The sequence below is a fragment of the Perna viridis genome, chromosome 7 (assembly GCF_037379345.1).
Source record: "Perna viridis isolate PV_CMFRI_1.1 ecotype Kerala chromosome 7, ASM3737934v1, whole genome shotgun sequence".
NCBI classification, from domain to species: domain Eukaryota; kingdom Metazoa; phylum Mollusca; class Bivalvia; order Mytilida; family Mytilidae; genus Perna; species Perna viridis.
In genome coordinates this window covers 36691197-36712354 of record NC_142451.1, presented here as the reverse complement: position 1 = coordinate 36712354, position 21158 = coordinate 36691197, and the positions used below count along the sequence as shown (strand labels likewise).

General features: G+C 33.1%; 2 protein-coding genes across 3 annotated transcripts; one reads left to right on the top strand and one right to left on the bottom strand.

Moving 5' to 3' along the window:
- Positions 1–255: 255 nt before the first annotated feature.
- Positions 256–7363, bottom strand: LOC148612515 (adenylate kinase 8-like). Its single transcript, XM_088594050.1, has 9 exons — positions 7205–7363; positions 5960–6044; positions 5575–5738; positions 3991–4141; positions 3223–3495; positions 2749–2880; positions 1841–1930; positions 1337–1478; positions 256–668 (listed from the first exon to the last, which is right to left on the bottom strand). Exons 1-9 carry the CDS (start codon positions 7286–7288, stop codon positions 350–352), a joined length of 1440 nt encoding a protein of 479 aa, XP_088450176.1. The 5' UTR covers positions 7289–7363; the 3' UTR covers positions 256–349.
- Positions 7364–9003: 1640 nt separating this feature from the next.
- On the top strand, positions 9004–17854 carry LOC148612514 (uncharacterized). Of its 2 annotated transcripts, XM_088594039.1 has the most exons (10): positions 9004–9083; positions 10264–10293; positions 11496–11572; positions 12441–12512; positions 13277–13391; positions 14011–14096; positions 14965–15036; positions 16011–16110; positions 16812–16869; positions 17533–17854. In XM_088594039.1, exons 1-10 carry the CDS (start codon positions 9050–9052, stop codon positions 17699–17701), a joined length of 813 nt encoding a protein of 270 aa, XP_088450165.1. In that variant the 5' UTR covers positions 9004–9049; the 3' UTR covers positions 17702–17854. The 2 variants fall into 2 exon arrangements, with proteins under 2 accessions (XP_088450165.1, XP_088450164.1); XM_088594038.1 differs by lacking the exon at positions 16812–16869 and having other exon boundaries at positions 9005–9083.
- Positions 17855–21158: the final 3304 nt, after the last annotated feature.

Here is a 21158-nt window from a genome sequence, read left to right as displayed (position 1 = left end):
ATGAATCATGATTATAGAGTTAACAAAATATAAAAAAAATAAATATCTTAATAATTTATCATAAAATGCATGGAATGATATCAACAGTATACAAAATAATATTATAGAATAGACAAAGGGCAGTAATAAAACTATGTCCCTAATAACAGATCAGAATTCTTCAAATACTATTGGATGTCAATATCTTCAACTGAAAGTATTTTCTGCTTTCACATGACATTTTGGTTTTTTTTTCAATAGTCTTTCAAAGTATAATTGCAAATAGATATCGTTATTTAAATTTATATTCATCTAGACATAAAAATACTTGTCATAAGAGTTGAAAAAATGTCAATAATATACTGAAAATCTATAAGAATTTTTTCGGCAGCGGATTAACAATCATGCTCTCAATACATTCAAATACAGTGTGTGGATCTTGGTCGGCATTTATTTGTTGTCCTGATGTATACAAATCAGCTAGTTCTTCGACGTAAGTATGATACTGGGCCAGTCGTGATTTCACTTTCTCTTCTGAATCTTTTGGGTGTTTGCACAAGCGATCTTTAACTTCCTGGGTACGTGGAGGATTGTAAAGACTGTGATATCTGTCGCCAGTGATTGGATCTGTAGATCGTAATGTTAGCCTCTCTATAACTGAATCATTAGGAACATTCAAGAAAAATACTCTGAAAGTATAAGATATGAAATTTTACTAATACATACAATAAGAAATGGTTGAAGAACCATTTACAATATTATCTCATGAATTATTTATGTGTTAAAAGGTTGATTCTTCCTCAACAAAAGCGAAAAAATGAACAAAACAAAATGAGGACAAACCAAGTTTATAAGTGCTTTTAGAGATTAATATGATTTCAGTCTATCCTGTACTCATTATACATCTTATTATATGTAATTCTTACTCTCAGATATTTAGAGTAGTCAACAAAACTGAAATCTGTCCTATCAGAAACACATAAAAGTTGTACATGGATGAAACTAGCACACAGAACCACCTTTTAAAGAATTCTGAGGTAAAAATGTTCAACAATATCAACTAAGTAATTCAAATTATCAGCAACTTCATCTTTTTAATTGTTCTTACTGGCTGTTATACTCTTTGTCAGGCGACTGCTGTGATACTAAAAAATATTGGCAATATCCAATGACAAAATTACATCAAATCAACTGTGACTTGGGGCATAAACAGAATGATGTTAATTTTGAACGTCTTGACAGAACATCACATCTCTTCTTTTCAGGCTCACTGTGGTAGTTTCATTCTCAACTTCAACACTACAGTTACCAGCATTCGGTATATGTCCTATGTCATTTAAATTTTTGTTGTGTATACCTGTTAGGAGCTAATCCCTCTTTTGACATCATTTCTCCTTGTTCTCGTGTTTTAGGGTATCCATGTAACACCCATCCTCGACTGACACAGTCTAACTGGCACAATCTATCACTGATTATCTTCTGTACAATTGTATCCGGAACTAAAAAATGAAGTTTTACTCATACAAATTGGTATATCACTTGTAATTCACTAATATTTTTTTATCTCGTGGTTGACTGTTTACCATCTTGTCTGTTGAATTATGTGTTTTAATAAATAATTATATAGAAAAAAAGTAATTCCAGGTTTGCTAGAAAAAATTGTCAAATTTAAAAAGGGTATTGGAATTTAGAGAAACAGCATTTTATATTATGACTGATGGATTATAAGATTTTACCCAACAGAGATATTTATATTGCAGAATTTCATAATCAACTTATAGTTATGTAAGAAGCTATATCTATAACTATTTAGGATGATTCCTTGCAGCAATATGAAATTTGTGCTACAATTAGAGCTTACCCATCATTTCTTTGTCTACATAAGGTATTGCTGCTTTTCCTTGTTCTGTTTCATCAGCAATGGCCTGCTTCACCAACTGACCACAAGATACTGAAAAAAAGTTGGAGCATGAAATTGATTTCCAAACAAAAGGTCATTTTTCATTATAGAAAAATGTGGTGAAAACACAGTAAAAACTCCCAATACATTTTAAAAAGTCTATAGACCAAAATCAATAATACAAACATTTAACATAAGCGGACCCAAGAGGCCCTCGAGGTTTCAGCCTTTTATGATCCAACATGTTGGTCAGTTATATACATGAAGAAAATCACTAAAATGGGCCCCTCTTAGGACAGTTGATGCCCACTTATTTGGAACTTCTGAATCTATCACTGATAAAAAACATCAGTGGAAGACTTTATTCTGATTTAGTTGAACAGAATTCTTTAGATAAACTTAACTGGGATTAATCATTACTATTAAATATTTAATTTGAGTAGTAGTCTTTGTCATGCAAATTCTGTAAAATGTGATACACCTCAAAAAAGTCTACATATTTTAATTTTTGGTATTAAGTTGCTTTAAAGGTCTATATATGATCAGATGAAATGTATAATTATTCATTCAAATCTGTCTGCTCTTCAGGGATAATTAAAAAGCCAATAGTGTCTATTGTATTTGAGTGTCATTTACAGAGTTATCTCCCTTAATTTTGAAATCTACAGTGAATTCTATATAATTTTTATCTTCTAAGAACACGGGTAATATGAATAACTGAATGTTAATTTCTGCTTACTGTGGCAATTCAAACATAATATCAAAAATAAAAATATGCAGGCTTTTCACCCATGAATCACATTTTGCTTGATTCTTAGCTGGAGTGCTACTTAAATGACATGGGACTTTAAAATAATAGCTAAATTTACCATTGACAATATTGTATTTATTTGCCAGTAGTGCAGCCTGCACACCTTTACCAGATCCTGTCGGTCCCAGAAGTACAATTCTTGGTGTATGTGGTGCATTAGATCTGGGATTCCTACACAAGTAGGTAAAGACTGAAAGGAAAAGACAAAAAGTTTACATATACTTCCCAATGTGGATTAGATAACACTGAAGCATGCAGCAGAAAATTTGTCATCTTTGCATAAAGGTAAATAAACAAGTGAACAAGTGAAGAAAAACAACAAACAATTTATTCATCACTCATGATCTTACTTTTTTAGGTATAAAAGAAAACTAAATTTAACTTATGGTATGAAACTCTTTTTTAAACACTCTACACTACTGAAAAAAATTTTCAAGAAGATTGAGTCAAAGTGGCTTCACCACCCCAACAACAAAACAATTAATCTTGCAAAGCAGATCTATACTCAACTTATACATCACTTCCACATTACCTTGTGAAAACACATCGGCCTTAGGTTGATCAGCATTAATAGTCTTTATAGTTGTTTTGTAACAGTCTAGCACTCCATCAATATGTCGGTGATATTCTATCAATTTCTTTACCATTTCATCCTCTTTGTATCCAGGCACCTCCTCTAACCTTGATTGTATTTCAGGGTTAGAGGGTAGGTCAAATGTTGTATGATAAATGTCCCCCGTTTTGGGGTCAACCCTCTTTCCTTGTGCCCTTTCAATCAGAACAGTGTCAGGAGCATCCAAGATGACTATTGATAAAAAGTTGATGTAAACAATTTAAATACATGCTAATTGTTTTTCTTGTCCACACGCATGATGACCAACCTGTTATTAAACACTACAAGAATATTAATGAAAGGAATACAGATGGCTTTCTACAACAGTTCAATGTAATGGCTGGAACTAGGTATGTCAACAAGTACTGGAGTATCACTCACTAGATCAAGTGTTGAATCCCAAACTTAGACAATTATATTTTTAACCTTTTAATTATAATTCAATCTACATATGTGCTGACAAAAATTGCAATTGAATTATACAGTTTAAAGTAAACATAAAAAGTTTGGAATCTGTACATAAATCTGTACTAAAAAGGTTTCAAAATGGCCTACTTTGAAAACTACATATTAGATTTTGCTGAAATTATTTATGGTACTTAGCAACTATACAAATTTATTTTTAAATTTCCAACATTAATGTTTAATAAAAACCTAAATCTAGACTAGGGGATAAATATACACTACCTGAATGTTTAGGATATATCCCAGCAGACTGCAAGGCCAAAGCTTGCTCTCTTGTGTGGGGAAATCCTTCCATTACCCATCCTTTCTTGATGCAATCAGCAAGCTTCATTCTGTCATTCAATATCTTCACCCATATCTCAGTTGGCACTGTCTATAAAATATTTATAAACTTCAAGTAAACAACAGTTACCGGCAAATGAAGTTATCATTTCAATAGTACATTTGAACAATCAACAACCACACTATATTCAATTGAGACTAAGCCTTTTGAAAAGTTTGACTAGTAGACAAGTCCGCTACTGACAGCCTGGTCTTAGGATTACGTTATTTGTATTGTCTATTGAAACAACTGTTGCATTGTTGCATTAGATTTCTAATATTTCAAGCTCTATATTAGAAAAAGAATACTGGAAAAAATAATACACGGTAGAAAAAGAATATTGGAAAAAATAATACACGGTAGAAAAAGAATACTGGAAAAAATAATACACGGTAGAAAAAGAATACTGGAAAAAATAATACACGGTAGAAAAAGAATACTGGAAAAAATAATACACGGTAGAAAAATTCTACATTTTCACTTGATCAAGACTTAATTTTCATAATTAAAAAGAATATTTGATTAATGACAAAAAAGATAATTTGGCTTTAGCATATTTTATGTACCATTACTTGTACGTGTAAATCATTTCATTTATACTAAATTGAAGAACATTCAACATCAGTGATGACATTTACAAATACAGTCAAAACTTGTTAAGTCAAAGTCTAAGGGACCAGGACAAAAGGTTCGAGTCATCCAAGTCCGAGTATAACCTGGAAAAAGTTTGGTCAATAATTGTTTCTGCTTTTACATCATTTGTTGCACTTGTACATGTACATGTATTTCACTTTATCAGGTACTTTGTAAATGATTTGCATTTCATATCGAAAGATATTTTATGTGTGTTGTATATTGTGTTGTAAATACTGAGCAACAACTAGTGTTTCAGGGGTACATTAGTACATAAAATGCTGCTTTGAATCACTCAAATCAAGAGTATCATCAAATTATTTCAAATTCAATAGCAGTAAAAATTTAGTTGTTGAAACACAATTACTATCGTCTGTTTGACGTGTAACATAATGTTAAGATACCATTTAAACAAATGCAATTCATCTGTAAAATTTAATCCAATATAACTGATGGTGTGAATTCTGATGTATGATTTTAAAGAGTTTAGTGAGCTGTAAAACCAAGATTTAATCCACCAGTTCATTTGAAATGCCTGTACCAAGTCAGAACCATTGCAGTACCAGCTGCTCCGGTGGTGTATTATCTATTTTGCCAGATTTATTTTTTACTTGACTTGATTACGATCCAATTAGTATTATGTAATTTTGTTACCCTTATATTAACAAAAGGGGAATCAAAAATGGGGTGAGGTGGGCAAGGGTTTGCAGGGACTGAGAAATTAGTTTGAGTTATCCAAGATTTCAACTAATCCAAGTTCGACTATATATTGCACCAAAGTTGTGCAAAATGTTCCCTACACTTTCCCTCTTAAACATTTTTTTTCTTAAAGCATGTTGGCAAATGCTTACTTGATTTTTCTTGATCAACTCTTGTGCTTTATTTTTAGTATCTGTCTCTGCTTCAGCAATCATGTTATCTTCTGTTAGGTGTGCTGTACGCAGTTTGTTAGCACAGAGTTTTGTCATTGTCTTTTTTCCTGATGCTGGTGGACCAAGGATAACAACTTGTGGCACTGGAATAAAACAAATTAAGATCACTTTTTTTTTTTATTTTTCAATAGCAATCAAACAATGTTAGGTCATAAAGTTCCATACATGTACATGTAATTATTGATTGGAAATATAATTCATCAAGCTTTGACACATTTTCAGAGTAACTTTTCACTGTTTGTAGGTTGAAGTATTTTAAATACAGAATTAAAATATAAATAGTAGTAAACATATAATACTATACCATCATTATTGTCCCTCTTCAGTAGTTCTACCAGAAAAGCCAATGGATCTGTTGGTTTGTTGATCAGAAGCTGTTCCATCAACCGCTGAAAAAATTGTAGAATGAAACTTTTTATAATATGACACAGTTAAGCATATACAGTCCCTGAAGTTTGGTGAACCAATCAATTTGCACAACTACTCAACTCTGAGTTGTCAGCTGATCGATGAACAATTGAAGACTGATCGCTGATGACCAATCTGATCAAGTTTTTGTCATGTGAAATAATGGATAATTAATTCATGTAAATTTCAAAATTTTCACTGGAACAAATCTATTATTACAAATGTAATTTTGGTTAGAATTCAAATATTAAATTCATGATTTCATTTGATTAAAATAAGGAAATATAAAAGAAAAACAACTAATGTTTAAATCTATGTTATTTAATAAATCTGTGTAAAATGAAAAAAAAAAAAAACAACAAACAAACAAACAAATAATTAAACATAATTATATGAACAGTCAAGAGTACTGAAACAATCACCAGTTAATGGTTTGATGACTGATTGAAAGCTGACCGATTGACTGATCACAATTATAATATAGTTGCAGGGATTGGTTTAGGTACTGTTAGGACATTTCCACTAATGATTATCAAGAATGTACAATTCATGGGTGGCCTTGAGATGACATTTTTTCCATCCAAATTTTAAAATACATGTGGATGTCATTGTGCAAATAATATGTTTTTCCTCTGTTTTAATTCTTACTGAATTCTACTTATCTAAAGTTATTCATGACCAAATATCAACCCAAAAATTATATCTTTCTGAAGTCGTTTGCCTCCTGAGCGCCTTCAACTAAAAGAAATTATGTCAGTATATAGGTCTGTAAATTTTATTTTAATATCAGTGAATACACATATTTGCATGTGTAAAGGGGGGGCACAATTTGACTCACAAAATTATACTCTGCCATCTAGAATCTAACGCTAGACCGCTCGGTGACAAGCAAAATATCAAGTGAGTTGTGAATTAATGTATTGGGCAACAACAGTCCTCAGCAGAACCCTGAAGAGTGCGCTAGCTTGCACTTGCCATGCAAGCTCATATATTCAGTCACAAAGTTTGTTTAAAATTATTAGTGACACATAAAAAAGTGATATTATTAAACATTCACAAGATGATCCGACCGATGACAATGTTTTTCTATTTGCTTATTCTTTGATTTCATTCTCAAATACAAGAATGATAACCCATATACCTTGTATAGATCGAAAATTCCATGTTTTTCTGCATATGTACCAAACTCTGGTGGAATAAGAAGAGGACGTTTTGTTTGGTCCATTGTAAACACAGGATAATCGACAGCAAATTATGTTGATGGCGTTCTGTTGCTAAGAGGATGTATCGAGCTTTTTGATTGGTCAATTAGTTTTCTAACTGTATAATCGATGTTGAGAGAGATGGGTGTATCATTCCGGATATTTTTCATCTTTCGCCTGTCTATACATGAATATCGTATTAGAGCATAGTTTGAAGAACTATAATAAGCAATTATTTATCAGCTGAATTCATTATGACATTGTTATTCAGTGGCAAATCCAGAGATTTTCTGAAGGGGACCCTATCGGATCCCGGTGCCCCAAATTTTCATCTTGTAGGAAAATGTGAAATTCTTATTTTAATCAAAAGAATGCTTATTGACTAAATTGCATCATAATATATCGAACTACATTTTTATATCGCTTTTGGGGCATTCCTCAATGTCTTTAAATAAAAAAGATTGGATCCGCCTATGTGAATCTACTATATCAATGTCAAAACATAAGTGCATCTCGTAAAATTACTAATCTATTTCCCCCAATTTTGATGTCGCCATCATGTTTGTAATTATAATGTACATTGTATGCTGTAGTGTAAGGGGTTCTGTATGACATAGTCCGTCCCAAACATGACACCATACATCATTTCACTGTTCAAAGGGTACTGCGAAAGGGCATCGTCCTTTCGCGCCAATTGGATAAAAAAACATCGTAGTTAAACTGCGGCATATTTTTTCCGGGTAGTCCTTTTCCAACCAATGATCAATTGATCTTGGTGTCATCACCATATATTTTTAACCATGAAATATTATCAAAGAGTTTGATACTGTTGATTAACGCGCATACTTTTGATAGCACTATTCAATCAGTATATTTATAAATAAATTAAGAATTTGAGTAATGGTATCTTTGTACAGAATCCTCGTTTTTCCAATAGTTAAAACAAATTTACATATGTGTTTTTAACAAAATATTCAATTTCAGGTGTAACAAACATCCTTTCCATTGAGTCAGGCGCGTAGCTGAGGCCAAATTGAAGTGTAGGCAAAATTACGGCAGGGGGTCTGGGGGCCGCTTAAGGTCCCCAGTAGGTCCGGGGGACCCCGACGCTCCGCGGAGATAGCGTTTTAGAGCATCATTTATGCCTCTCCTGGATGTATTTTATCTCCAAAAAAAATTGGCAAAATTAAGTGCAGGCAAAAGCTTTTTTGCCTAACGGCAGCTACGCGCCTGTGAGTCAATTGGCGTGGGATAAAAAATATTTATGCCCCCAAAAATATTGCCACCAAAACGATTGATTGATTGATTAATGGAATGATTGATTGATTGTAGTTCAACGTCCATTGGCAGATTTCAGGACAATAACGTTTGGTCAATCCAAAAGACTCTGCTCATGCAAGTCGAACAAACAGAGGCAAATTTTTAATCTGCTATATATCGCACATAAACACAACCCGTTGGATGCTGTCACTCCACTCGGGTATTACTCTGACTCCGAGCAAACAAGCCATAAATCTTTCTGCTATATGCTGGACGCTTGACAGAGAAGCTGGACCCAGCCGGGGATAGAACTCACGATTTCCAGCACGAGCAAGCTACCAAGAGAGAATCGAGGGAGTTCCAATTTTAGGAAGCATGCCAGGCACCATGGCATATCCCTCAAACAAAGGGGAAATAATGCTATTATCGTAGTTTTGGGCGTTGGAAAACTTTGACGATGTATTGAGCTATATATATTGAGATATGAATAGTATGTCTTCCTTATCTCCGCTTATCCCGGTACAATGCCACATAGAAATTGGGTTCAAATCGTGACAGGTTAGTAAGTGCTACAAATAAGATATACAATAACTTTTTTCAAATGACTCCTAATGATAAGAGATTTACGAAAAAAATCACATTTTCAAAGTATTTGTTTCCCTGAAAAGATACCGCCACAGTATAAGTTAAATAATAAGTAAGTAAATAAATAAGTCTCGGGAACATGCAGAATTTTTTATAGCTCGGCATGTCGACATGGATCTGTTTCTATGGTCAGAAAAACACTTTTCTTTGTTTCAATTTCTTCTAGTAGTGATACGGGTAACTATAACAGTTTGTATTTGATATCTTCAGGCCATGGGATATGCTATGTTTCTGCAATATCACAAGACTTGGGGATTTCTCAGAAACGCTCTTAAAATTCCACTAAAGAGTGTCGGATCTAGATTTTAATTCCAAAATGATTCCGCATGAAATAACTCTGAAACCATCAATCTCGTCTTAAAATTGAATAAAAAGCTTGTTGCATACCCAGTCAAAACTGGGCGGGATGCTTAATTCGTCCAAGTCACTTTTAATTTTGTCCATCTGTCCTAAATTGAAGGCTTTCTTTTCACGACTCGTTTTTTATGTGTGTGTGTCTGTTATCGAGGAGTGTTTGTCTGAATATAGCTGAAATATTGCTGCTCGGACGTTAAACCCCAACAAACAAACAAACAAACTGTTATCGATTATACTTTTTTATTCATTTTTACACAGAGATTAACCTTAAGTTAGAGTTTATCTCTATTTTATGTTTATATGGCACCCTTATGTTGTTGTGTTTTGTGAGTAGATATACCTTGAACGATAATTGTCTAATGGTAATGGTTTATTAATAGACGAAACAGAAACAAAGAAAAGTGTTTTTCTTACCATAAAAACAGGTGCCTGTCGACGTGCAGAGCTATCATAAATAGTGTTTCTGATTTTACCATTTTTGACTTCATAAGAGTACATGGCTAATAAATTCTGACCCGTCATAAATGTCAGGTTTGGGCGAACGAAATTAATATTATGGTTTTTTTTTTTCAAAACAAAATGAGTTATGATGATGATAAGTCTGCAATCAGAGAATACTATAATACACATTTGTCTGTCGTTCTTATTTTTCATTGGATGATAATATTTTTTTTTTTGGAACAAAAGGTTTCAGTTTTCTTCAAATGTAATTTTTTATATTTTCTCATGATTCCAGTTCTGGTAGCTTGTCTTTTAGAAGTCGAAGGTATGTTATAAAAGTTTTACGTACTAGAGAAAGTTTTAGCTATTTTATACAAAAGACCAAGTATCATTCTTTTCCACGTGGTTTCAAAATAATGCAGCTATTCTTTTTATAATAATACAGTCATATTGTCTATTGTTATTGTGAATACTATAATATTATTTTATTACGTTGAATGTATTATTTTATGTGTATATATGACAAACTCTCATGTTACATATTCATTATGCCCGAGTTATCTTATTAAAATCTTGAATCTTGAATCGAGACATAAATGCAACAATGAAATTCTTTATGACGACAAAATTTGCATGCATTATGATTGCATAATTGAATTGCTTTTTGAAAACAACAATGAAAATCTTTATGATCGCAACAACAAATATATGTATGGCACAAATAATGTCATACACTATGACATAACTGCAACAATCAAACGCTTAATGGATTTTGATGACCACAATCAAATTATATTATCGCATAATTGATTCTCATTGTTACGTCAACAATGAAATTATTTCAGACGTCAACAATGACATGCATTATGATAGCATGCTTGAATTTTTTTATGAGGACAACAGTGAAACCCTTTATGACGACAACATTGAAACTCTTTATGGCAGCAACAGTGAAATCTACTTATGACACTACTGAAATAATTGAATGTTTTAAGACGACAACAATGAATAAAAAATGCAAGCATTGTGATCGCATCATTAAATTGCTATACGACGCCAACAATGAAACTCTTCAAGATCGCAACAATGAAACTATAAATGCATTATGACCGCATAATAGAATCTGTCGATGACTCCAACAATGAAACTTTTTATGACCGAAACAATGAAATGATTTACAAGTAAGACAGCAACAATGACATGCATGAAGGCGGTTAAACTGAAATTTTTATGACAGTAATAATGACACACATTATGACCGCAACAATGAAACGCTTTATGACACAATGGCACGCTTTTTAACCAAAACAACGATTTTCTTCATGATCACAACAATGAAACTTTTACGTCTACAATAAAATACAATTTACATACAATGTAATGATGGTAACAAATACATGTAAATGCATTATGGTGGCAAAACTTGAACCTTGATAAACACTGTACAAATAAACAATAGTTTTGTCCTTTATGGCTGCAACAAGAAATCTTCACATCCGTTAAAAATGAAAACCTCCTTCATTTCAGCCCTGCGATGTATGTCATGTCTCGGCATTTTCGAACCACGATATTGTGTTCAAACTAAAGAGTGCACAGCTGGAGAGGTACGTACATATACGTCACGCAGAGAGATGTGAGAGTTGTGAAGTTGCATATAATTGGATAGGAATGTTGAAAGGGGGAATTGAAATATTGGTTAGAGAATTCAAAGAGAATGGACAAGGGTATGTAATTATGGAACGCTCGAGAGAACAAGATGTACAAAATAAACATAATTACTAAGGTGCGCGCACACGGAGTTTTAGATGATCGAGAGATGTATAAGGAAGCTAGTTACGATGAAAGATCTCGGAGATATGCATAGAGTTTGTCCTGGGAGTGTACTTGGGGTACTATAATATACATTATCCATGGAGAGGCTCGTAAATGTACTTCCAAGAAGCCAAGAGACATATTTGTACGTGAAACGAGTGTAGTTATGTAACTTTTATAGATGAGACGATTAAAGATTTAAGAGAATTTAGGCCATTTTTGCTAGTAAAATCTCATTTGAAGAATTCTTACTTCTCTTTAATACTGACAAGTTGAACGTTATACTATACGTAGTACCCACCAATCAAAAGTATAATATAAGATCCCGGGCCCTCATCACAGAAAACCGACACAATGTTGTCATCCCATATAACAATTACTGATATATAGGAAGACGATGTTTCCCCAGCTTTAATACATAATTGTTCTGACAAAATAGATAGTGCCTTTATTGACTTTCACATTGTTGTGTTAATATCAAATATTGTGACGTTTCAAAGGTGTAAAAATATTTCTTTGTTTTTGTTTGTTTTTTTTTTTGTTTTGTTTTGTTTTGTTTTTTGTTTTTGTTTTGTTTTGTTTTGTTTTGTTTTGTTTTTTTTTTTTGGGGGGGGGGGGTTAATGATAATGAGTAACTTAAAGGCTGGTGTTTATTTTCAGATCTGCTATACAGAACAAGTCATTGACGATGATTTGAACGTGTTTTATAATACTGGTTGCAAGTCAGAAGATGTAAGTATGACCAGAGGAGCCGGGGAGGGCCATTTCAAAGGCGGATTCAGCAATTTATAAAAGGGATTTCTAGACTATTATTTGCTCTTTTTTATTGGCAAAATTATGGATATACATTGACCAAAGTTTACTCCCTTCGACCGAACCCTGCTACTGGATCTGCCACTATGGACAAGTGGATAAAAATGGGTGTTTTCTAAAATTAAAAAAAATGATTTTTTTTTAACATAACAAATTCATGTTTTAGTATTACAAATTTGATTTCTAATATCACAAAACCCTTATTGATGTTAAATTTTTTATATTGAAAATTCAATTGAATTTCTAATATAAATAATTTCCTGATATCAGAAATTGTATTAAATTACGATTTTTTAATATTAGAAATTAATTTTTTTATATTACAAATTCAATGTAATCGTTGAAAAACAAAATTTGGGCGCACTTAAACTACATCTAACATTCAACATTCGAACAACCTGCATGGACTTCGCATGAACCAACCAGGTTCCACAACGAAGTAAACGCACCTTCTCAGGCTCCAGCTTCACGTGCTCTTCTCGAAATACCAGCCGAGTTGCTGCTTAAATTAAAATTAACTATCGATGAAATGGCGCAAATACCCTTATTGTGCTGTCCTTGAAATTACGCTTAACAGAATATTATCGGATTAACACCTCGTTTTTTGTTTTGTTTTGTTGTTGTTTTTTATGTTAAATTGCTGTATGTAAAGTATATTAGTAATTCAATGTTATTTTTGGCAGCTTTGTAAGGTTGCTATTTCTGATGGTTTTGGGAAGAGGTCAGGGCAGCTTCACGTGTGTGAAAAGTGCTGTAAGGCTGAAAAATGCAATGTTGATGCTTGCGTTCATACAAATGGTATGTACATTATATGACCATGCAAAATTAGTTGTAGTACACGTGGCAGTGGTGGATCCAAGAGGGAAACTAACCCCTCGAAATTTCTTGATCAGCCCCTGCATTGGTCTCTTGATTTGCCAAATTAGTTTACAGATTTCTTTGCTTTATATTTAGTGTAAACAATCAAAAGAAGCGAAAGTAAATAGACACATAAAAGTAGAGGTTAATTAATCAAACAATAACTAAGTATTGGTAATCCTTACTGAGCCCTATTTACCTAAACCTGGTTTAGCTAGACAAAACTACAAGGCTTAGAAATTAGCTGTAATATTTTGTTGTTTTTTTAAATAATTCTAAACATTTACCTTAAACCCAGAGTAGATAATTCATGGTCTTTAACAGTCGCCTATCAAGAAATATGACTCGTAGCTCAGTGCAAAAGTGATTTAACCCCCGGAACCGGTCGATCTGCCACTGATTAGGTCCCAGCATGTTAATTCAGAATTAAACAGTATGAATTAAAAAAAAAGAGAGAAATAACTTAGTATAGTGCATCTACGATGGCTGTAATGCTTCATTATTACAAGGCAGACTATTAGTTTTGAAACTGGTCAAACTGAATAAAATGTATTTGTAGCTACTGGTGGTAACCTGTGTTTACAATGTTCAGATGTAGCCCGACCCTTGGATTGTACGGCGATGGTCGAGTGTCGCGTGGACGAGGTTAGTGCTCTTGTGTCTCGGATTTTGCTAAAACTCAGTAAAACATTTGAATTTAATTTAAATGCTCAATATTTTATAACTTATTAATACTGTATAAGGTATAATTTAATAATTTGATAGTAATATTTCATGAAGTACTAAACGCAGTGTAATACGATAACCCCTTCCCCTACAGAGGCGTAGCACCCTAACGTAACTGCCGTACAGGTCGTGCCGGGCGCTATTGTCCATAAACTGCAAACGCGACTTAATTAAAAATGCATCAATTCATAGTGTAGACAAATTTTACTACATATATGAGGTCCATGTTAGCCAAGGCTCGTACGTATACCTAAATGTGTAATGATATGTATAAATGTACACTTTTTATTTCTTGCTTAACCGTAAATCGTATAATTATAAAGTTGTACTTTTTTCTGAAAGAATCAGGCAGTGGGTGCATCGTTGTAAAAAAACACTAGTTCTTCCATGGTATATTATTCAAAATGTTATTTGGAATGCAGATATGGCATAAATTTCTTTTTATGTGTCAGTAATTCGAGGTATAGATTATATGAAATGCATTGCAATTCCATCATCTCAGGAATAACATTTCCCCTAATTTGAACTCTCTTTTCTGCATCCTCTGACACTTCTAAGACGAAAGATCTGTTATTGTATCTTCATTAGACCATTGACTATTTGCCAAAGTTGTGAAATTCGCACTTTTTTTTCAGAGTATGATATTTTTTTTTATAATTTTATCTAGTTTTAACAGATTTCAGCACTTAATAAAACAATAAGTGTTAACGACACTACTGTTAATTTGTAAAACTATTACCTGTTGTCCATGTTTGCTGTTCTTGTCTGTGTGTTTTTTTTTTTGCAGATGTGTTTTACCCAAGAGTTTGTCAATGCACAGTTACAGAAAAGATTTCGCCTAGGGTGCGAAAAGATCAAGGTAGATAACTCAGTCAAACTGTTAGTATTGAGAAACGTGCAGAAACCATTTGATTTGGCTTAAAATGTTTAATTTAAACATATTTTATTTGCTCAACAAAAAAATGTTTGGACAGGATGAAATTTTGTATCCTGTTTTTTTCTTTTATTTTGAGGAAAGTTATGTCCTGTCTCGGTGCAAAACACCTATTTTTTAAACTGAAATAATAAGAATAAAATATTAACTAAACTTTATAAGTGTCCATACAGGCTTTCAATTTAGCATTCCAATAAAAATGAAGTAGAATTCCCCTATGCATATATTTGTCTAATAAATGCAGACTCCTTTTTTGTCACTTTGTCACTTCTTCGGCGTAGAACATCTACTTTTGATCATCCCTTAATAGCATTCTTTTCCTCTAGAATCTTGGTTCCATTCAATACTCTTTCTTCAACATTAAATGGGACTCAATGTAGTTAAAACTATGGGTTTGACTTATCTTGGTATGAAAATATACTGTTTTATCGTGTCTTTGCATGGCATTTCCGCAAAGTATCTGTAATAACTGTGCCTCAATTACTACAGCAAGGCTAGAGGTTCCTGGCAAGCTATTTTCTGACTTGTTGTCGCCCCAACTCGATCATGCTTCTGGTCTGTTGGTCTTGTACTATGCAGGATCAGTGAAATGAGTCTGAATTATAATCCAATGATATCTAGTAAGGCAAAATAATATAAGTCTTGTTTCCTGTTACCAGAAAGAACAAAATATGGTAGGTAAGTGCAGAAATTAATTTTATTTTTCGAAAACATTTTAATGGGGAAACAGTCTAGACTTTAACGGTCATTGAGACAAAACGGCAATGAAATTTTTAAGGTTAAGGTAGGTAGGGTAGCATGAAACAGACATACTATTTTCCCCTAATATATTACACCTGTCATTAAATATTAATCTAATTAAAAGTTTAATCATCAAATCAGGATTCTTTTTATTCTAGAAATGTGAGTTGTTAGAGCAACTGTTGCCGCACACAAGAAGTACCCAACTGTGCAACATGTGTTGTAAAAATCAAGGTTGTAACAAGCATCTTTGCGAAGGTATGTTTTGTGCATTTTCTACAAAGTGTAACATTATGATGCAAAACTGAAAAAAGAACAGAAGTGTAAAGTTATCAAGGTTTTCGTTATCAGAAGCTGGTAAAAACATCCGCAAATTTTTCCATCAATACAAGAATGTCATTCTCAAATACAAATGTACTTGTAAATGATTAAGATGAGAGGGTATCTCCTACCCTATATTTTATGATAATGTTCTTCACAAAACGCGGAAAGCTCAATACCCACCCAATAAATTGACTAAACCGTTGAATTGACTTCATTCGTAAGGAATACTACGCAGTTATGATATGGTTGCCAAATCGTTAAAGATAGACTCTTTGATATTAACACTGATTTGTTCATATTGTCTTTACATCGAAACTAACACAATATATTTAAAAGCAGTTTTCGGCATAACATCTCATGTTGTGTCCAGTTTGTATGATTTATGATATACCAAAGTTCTCGACCCCACATGGGAAGAATTGGGAATAATACTGCTTGCAATGAGGACATAACTTTTTGTAGGTTTAAACTGGTCTAAAGCTGGCATGTCAATGAACTGCTGGTAGTCCTTTGTGCATTTGTGTAACTTCTAATCAGTTTCTTTATACATATATCTGTTTTAACAAGGGACTTCACACCTTTTTGGTTGAACTGATTTGTTTGTGTGTTAAATAGTGTAATATTTTTTTCCACAGTGGCCAGATTTCAACAGGGGGAGGGTGTGATCATATCAAAGTACTTTAACACCACCAGGTCAGGAGTATCTGGCTTCTACATGTCTTGCTTCGCTTTCAGTTTACTTTATGTTGCTGGAGTTTATAAGGGCAACTATTTCGCTGTACCCGTGTATAATTTTGTTTTGGGGCCAGCTGCGGCCTGCCTTGTGGTGTGAGGGTTTCTTTGTCGTTTATTGAAGACCTATGGATGGCCTTGAGCTGACATTTTTCATCCCAGAAGGGTTGTTGTCTCTGTGACATATTTCGTTATATGATTTATTATAAGGGAAAATTTATTTCTTAGTACTAGCAATATCACGGTAAATAGCAAGTTATTAGAATTTTCATAGATTTTGTTTTTCAAAACTAGACAATAAATATATGACAAGTCGCATCAAAGCATCAAAATAACGAAAATAAGTTAGGTAAGTGTCCACTATTTGTTCAATCTGCTAAATGGTCGTATCAAGCTGCATATGGTAAAGACTTGCATTTTGAATATTTTATTTTCATTTGGTAATTCTACAAATGAAACTACATGTAGTTTTGAAAATGCAGTTAAGTGTATTATTTTCCTGAATTATTAAGTACAATGTCGTATATTTTTGCACTGATATTCATATTCATAGTGTAAGTTTGAACCACAAACCGACAGATTTAGCGGAAGCACATTATGATCTATGTCATTTTTTTTTTTCAGATACCAGTGTTGGTTCAGCTCCGGGCACGACTCCTCCATCAATAGCAGTTACGCCAGATTTCAATTTCGGACAGAGGTCAAGTACCAAAGCCACATCCGCTCCTATAACTACCCACAGGCCCGCCACCACTCAACCTACAACACGCCAGCCCACGACCTCCCAAATTAGGCCATGCCAAGACTCTACCATTGTAAACTGCCTCGATCTAAACGCTACTGGAACATTGTGTTTACCAGGTTCACCAGCGGCTGCGAAATACTGTCCTAAATTCTGTAAACTATGTTGATCTATACCTTTTGAAATTAAATATTGATGCAAATATTCTTGTAGCTACTTGATATCACTCCCTATTTTATAAAAAAAAAATGTTAAGACAGACAAAAGCTATGGGTATTCAGCGTACGAACCAATTTTATTAGCAGAAAAAAAAAACTCTATTTTAAGCGATTTCGAATTGCTTGAGCCATTACAATGATTTCATTTACTTGTAACTTATTCATTAAGTGCGGCTTGGTTTCAAGAACAAATAAAATTAACACCATTTTACTGACTATAGGGAAATATCTCTTTACAGTTTAGTGGACTATACTAATAATACTTATAAGTATTTTATTATTTATACGATTTTATTCTAAATGCGCCTTTCTGATTCAAAAGCTCCACCAGTTACATACACAAGTAATTAAAATATTGGAAATTCGTATAGAAACTGATCAGACCATACTGATATTATGTAAAATGAATGACCACAATATGCCGCCGTTTAAACAGTGCTTCTCCGTATCAAAGAGTAATCAAGGGAACAAGGTTATAGCGGTAATCAAAAGAATTCAATCCAGGGACAAAGACCAGACATGGAAAACAGACACACACAACAAAGAACACAAAGTAACTAAAAGCATACACACAAAGCAACAAAAGTAAATGAGCAACTCGGACTCCACTAAAAACTGGGAGCATGGACCAGGTGCACCGGTAAGGTAAGCGTCCTCTGCTTTTCTAGAAACACCCGCCGAGTTGCTCATAAAAAGTCAAGTCCGGGGTAGACAAACAAGGAAAAGAAAACTATGACCCGTTGAATAAATCAGTTTTCACGGTGTTGATGGATACACCATAACGATCCACGAGTTTATGATGACGACCATAAAACTTCTGTAGTGATGACTTCAATCTTGTAGCAACATAAAAATATACAAAATGCAAAGGTGACACACAGTCTGCTCGGCCGCATATTTACATGCATGTTTGGGTCCATCCATTACTTTTCTTTGATTTCGGGTTAGTTCTGAGACATTATAAAACATTTGAACAACCCTCTTCCCTTTTTAGTGTGAAATTTATGAACAATATCCAGTGTATAGAAATTTATGGAACTGTGAGGGACAATAATTTGCGTCTTTAATTACCGCTGTATGTGATTAACGAGGTAGGGGCTAAAATATACTCATTTCAAGCAGTTGGAACGGATGTATACCATACACGGTATAATTAACGACATGTATCACAGAAAGAAATAATAAATGTTCTGTTGTCCAACATTTTCCATGGAAATATTGCAGAGATCATAGAAGAAGAAAAGCTGGAATAAATGAAACAAAAACCCATGTATTCGAATTATTTGTCTATTCTATTTTATAGCGTGAAGATGTGTTTCTGATTTCTCTTCGTATGCTTCGTGTACATCATGTGGTAGTCCAGATATGGGAAAGTCGTACAGAAATTGAGGACATTTATACTTCGTATGTTTCTCTGTACCTATACACAATAAACATCAGAAGTCACTGTCCCGTTCAACCGTACATGCACTTGCATAACTTTTCTCTATTTAAGTGTAAGTCCTGAGACGAGATAATCAACTGTCATTATAAATCATCCTTATCAGTCTTTTATTTTAATTTCTGGTGTGAAAAGTTTTGTTCAAATTTGATCTTTTTTATTTGAACTACAAGTCGCTCATTGTGCATATATATAAGTTTTGAAAGTACTTAACATTACACATTACATGTACATGTAGATCATTGCTGTCATTACAATAACAGTGAACGCATGAAAAGCTGAAAAAAAAAAATCAATACCTGATCGATTTTCAAAATAAACAGAACATGATCGGTGGCGGGGGCAGGGACTACGGAGGTTTGACCCCCTTTGGTGGATTTTATTTTATTTCGTGAATTTTTTAGATAGAAATTGACCGATAAATTCTCGGAACTCTTCTCTTTCTACCACATGAACAACAAACAGATTATACGTCATTGATCGTGAATATATTATATTATGAACATGACAATAAGTGCTAATATAATCCAAGGTCTATGTTAAGTGTCAGTTAAGTTCATCATATTTTCCTAACTTAAAAGGAGAAATTAATTATCTAATTTAGTATGAATAAAGAAAAAAAATCTGACATACACCAGATTGCTTTAAAAGTCTAGATTTTTATTCCTTAATACAAAATCCACTGTAGCAAACTGTTTTCAATATAAAATTTGTCATGATAAGAAAATTCGGTTGAAAAGTGGACTCGTAATGTACATGTTGTATCTATTGACGTAACAAGAACATGTAATTATATCCGACCTTTATCCTCCATAAATTAAACATAGAAAAATGTTTTCATTTCCTATTGTATAACTGTTCAAGCACATTCTGATACACGGTACGTATTTGAAAAAATCTTAGATTAGAAACAAAAAGCACATTCAACAGCCACCAGGTACATGATTGCACCTGCAGACAAGGCGCACAAAACCACTATTTTTGTTCGCTTATGTCAGATTTTAGATTATATTATACACTCAGACAGTACAGGGCTGTAACAAGAGGCTATCAACTATAACATACAATACTATGGTGAACAGATATACAGTAATATATTATGTGTTTCTGCTTTTACGAATAACGTTTACCATTAGCGCTGTTAAAATTGATATTACAATTTGTATTCAGTGAGATGAATGCACATGCAAAATAATAATATAATAAAAACAAAACAAACAAACAAACAAACAAACAAAAAACACAAAAAAAAAAACAACAAAAAAAAAACAAAAAAAAAAAAAACGTAAGACATAGCCATTCAGTAACAACTCTTCGTATCATAAATTATCCCGCCATATTTTATTTTAGTCATAAGGATGCCAGTATTTTTTGTCAGCTTTTTGGACTCCACTACATGGTTTTATCTATTTCATGGCGTTTATATTTTTACACGGTGATCCCTACTTTTCCTTTCATACTTTCATTAACTTTTAAATCCTTATGTTATTTCTTATATAACATACTAAGAGAAAACCTATTAAAAATCTGGAGAAATCATTTTCCCGCCACAAGTTTCAATTGCTCATACCTCAAAAACGAATACACGGACCCATCTATTTTTTTTCCGATATTGTTATAGTGTGAATCATCATAAAAGATTTCAAAATCCTTTAAAATCCTTGGTATTCTCATATAGAGAAGCGAATATCCTTAATGTCGATCATTACGAAATACATTTGTATTGTTTTCAGCATGAAATTTACTTTGAATTCAACATTAAATATTTAAGTTCCTTAAAAAGTTAATGGTTTTAGTACACGGAGGATTTAAACTATACAACTTCATTCTCATCTCCAATGCCTACTTA

Bases quoted from the DNA above. Each gene is read 5' to 3' on its own strand.
- LOC148612515 (XM_088594050.1), bottom strand. From the start codon at position 7,288: ATGGACCAAACAAAACGTCCTCTTCTTATTCCACCAGAGTTTGGTACA. The intron at 6,045-7,204 runs GTATATGGGTTA...CAATTTTTTCAG, and splicing joins GAATTTTCGATCTATACAAG to CGGTTGATGGAACAGCTTCT. The intron at 4,142-5,574 runs GTAAGCATTTGC...AATATTTTATAG, and splicing joins AGTTGATCAAGAAAAATCAA to ACAGTGCCAACTGAGATATG.
- LOC148612514 (XM_088594038.1), top strand. From the start codon at position 9,050: ATGCCACATAGAAATTGGGTTCAAATCGTGACAG. The intron at 12,513-13,276 runs GTAAGTATGACC...TATTTTTGGCAG, and splicing joins CTGGTTGCAAGTCAGAAGAT to CTTTGTAAGGTTGCTATTTC. The intron at 14,097-14,964 runs GTTAGTGCTCTT...TTTTTTTTGCAG, and splicing joins TCGAGTGTCGCGTGGACGAG to ATGTGTTTTACCCAAGAGTT.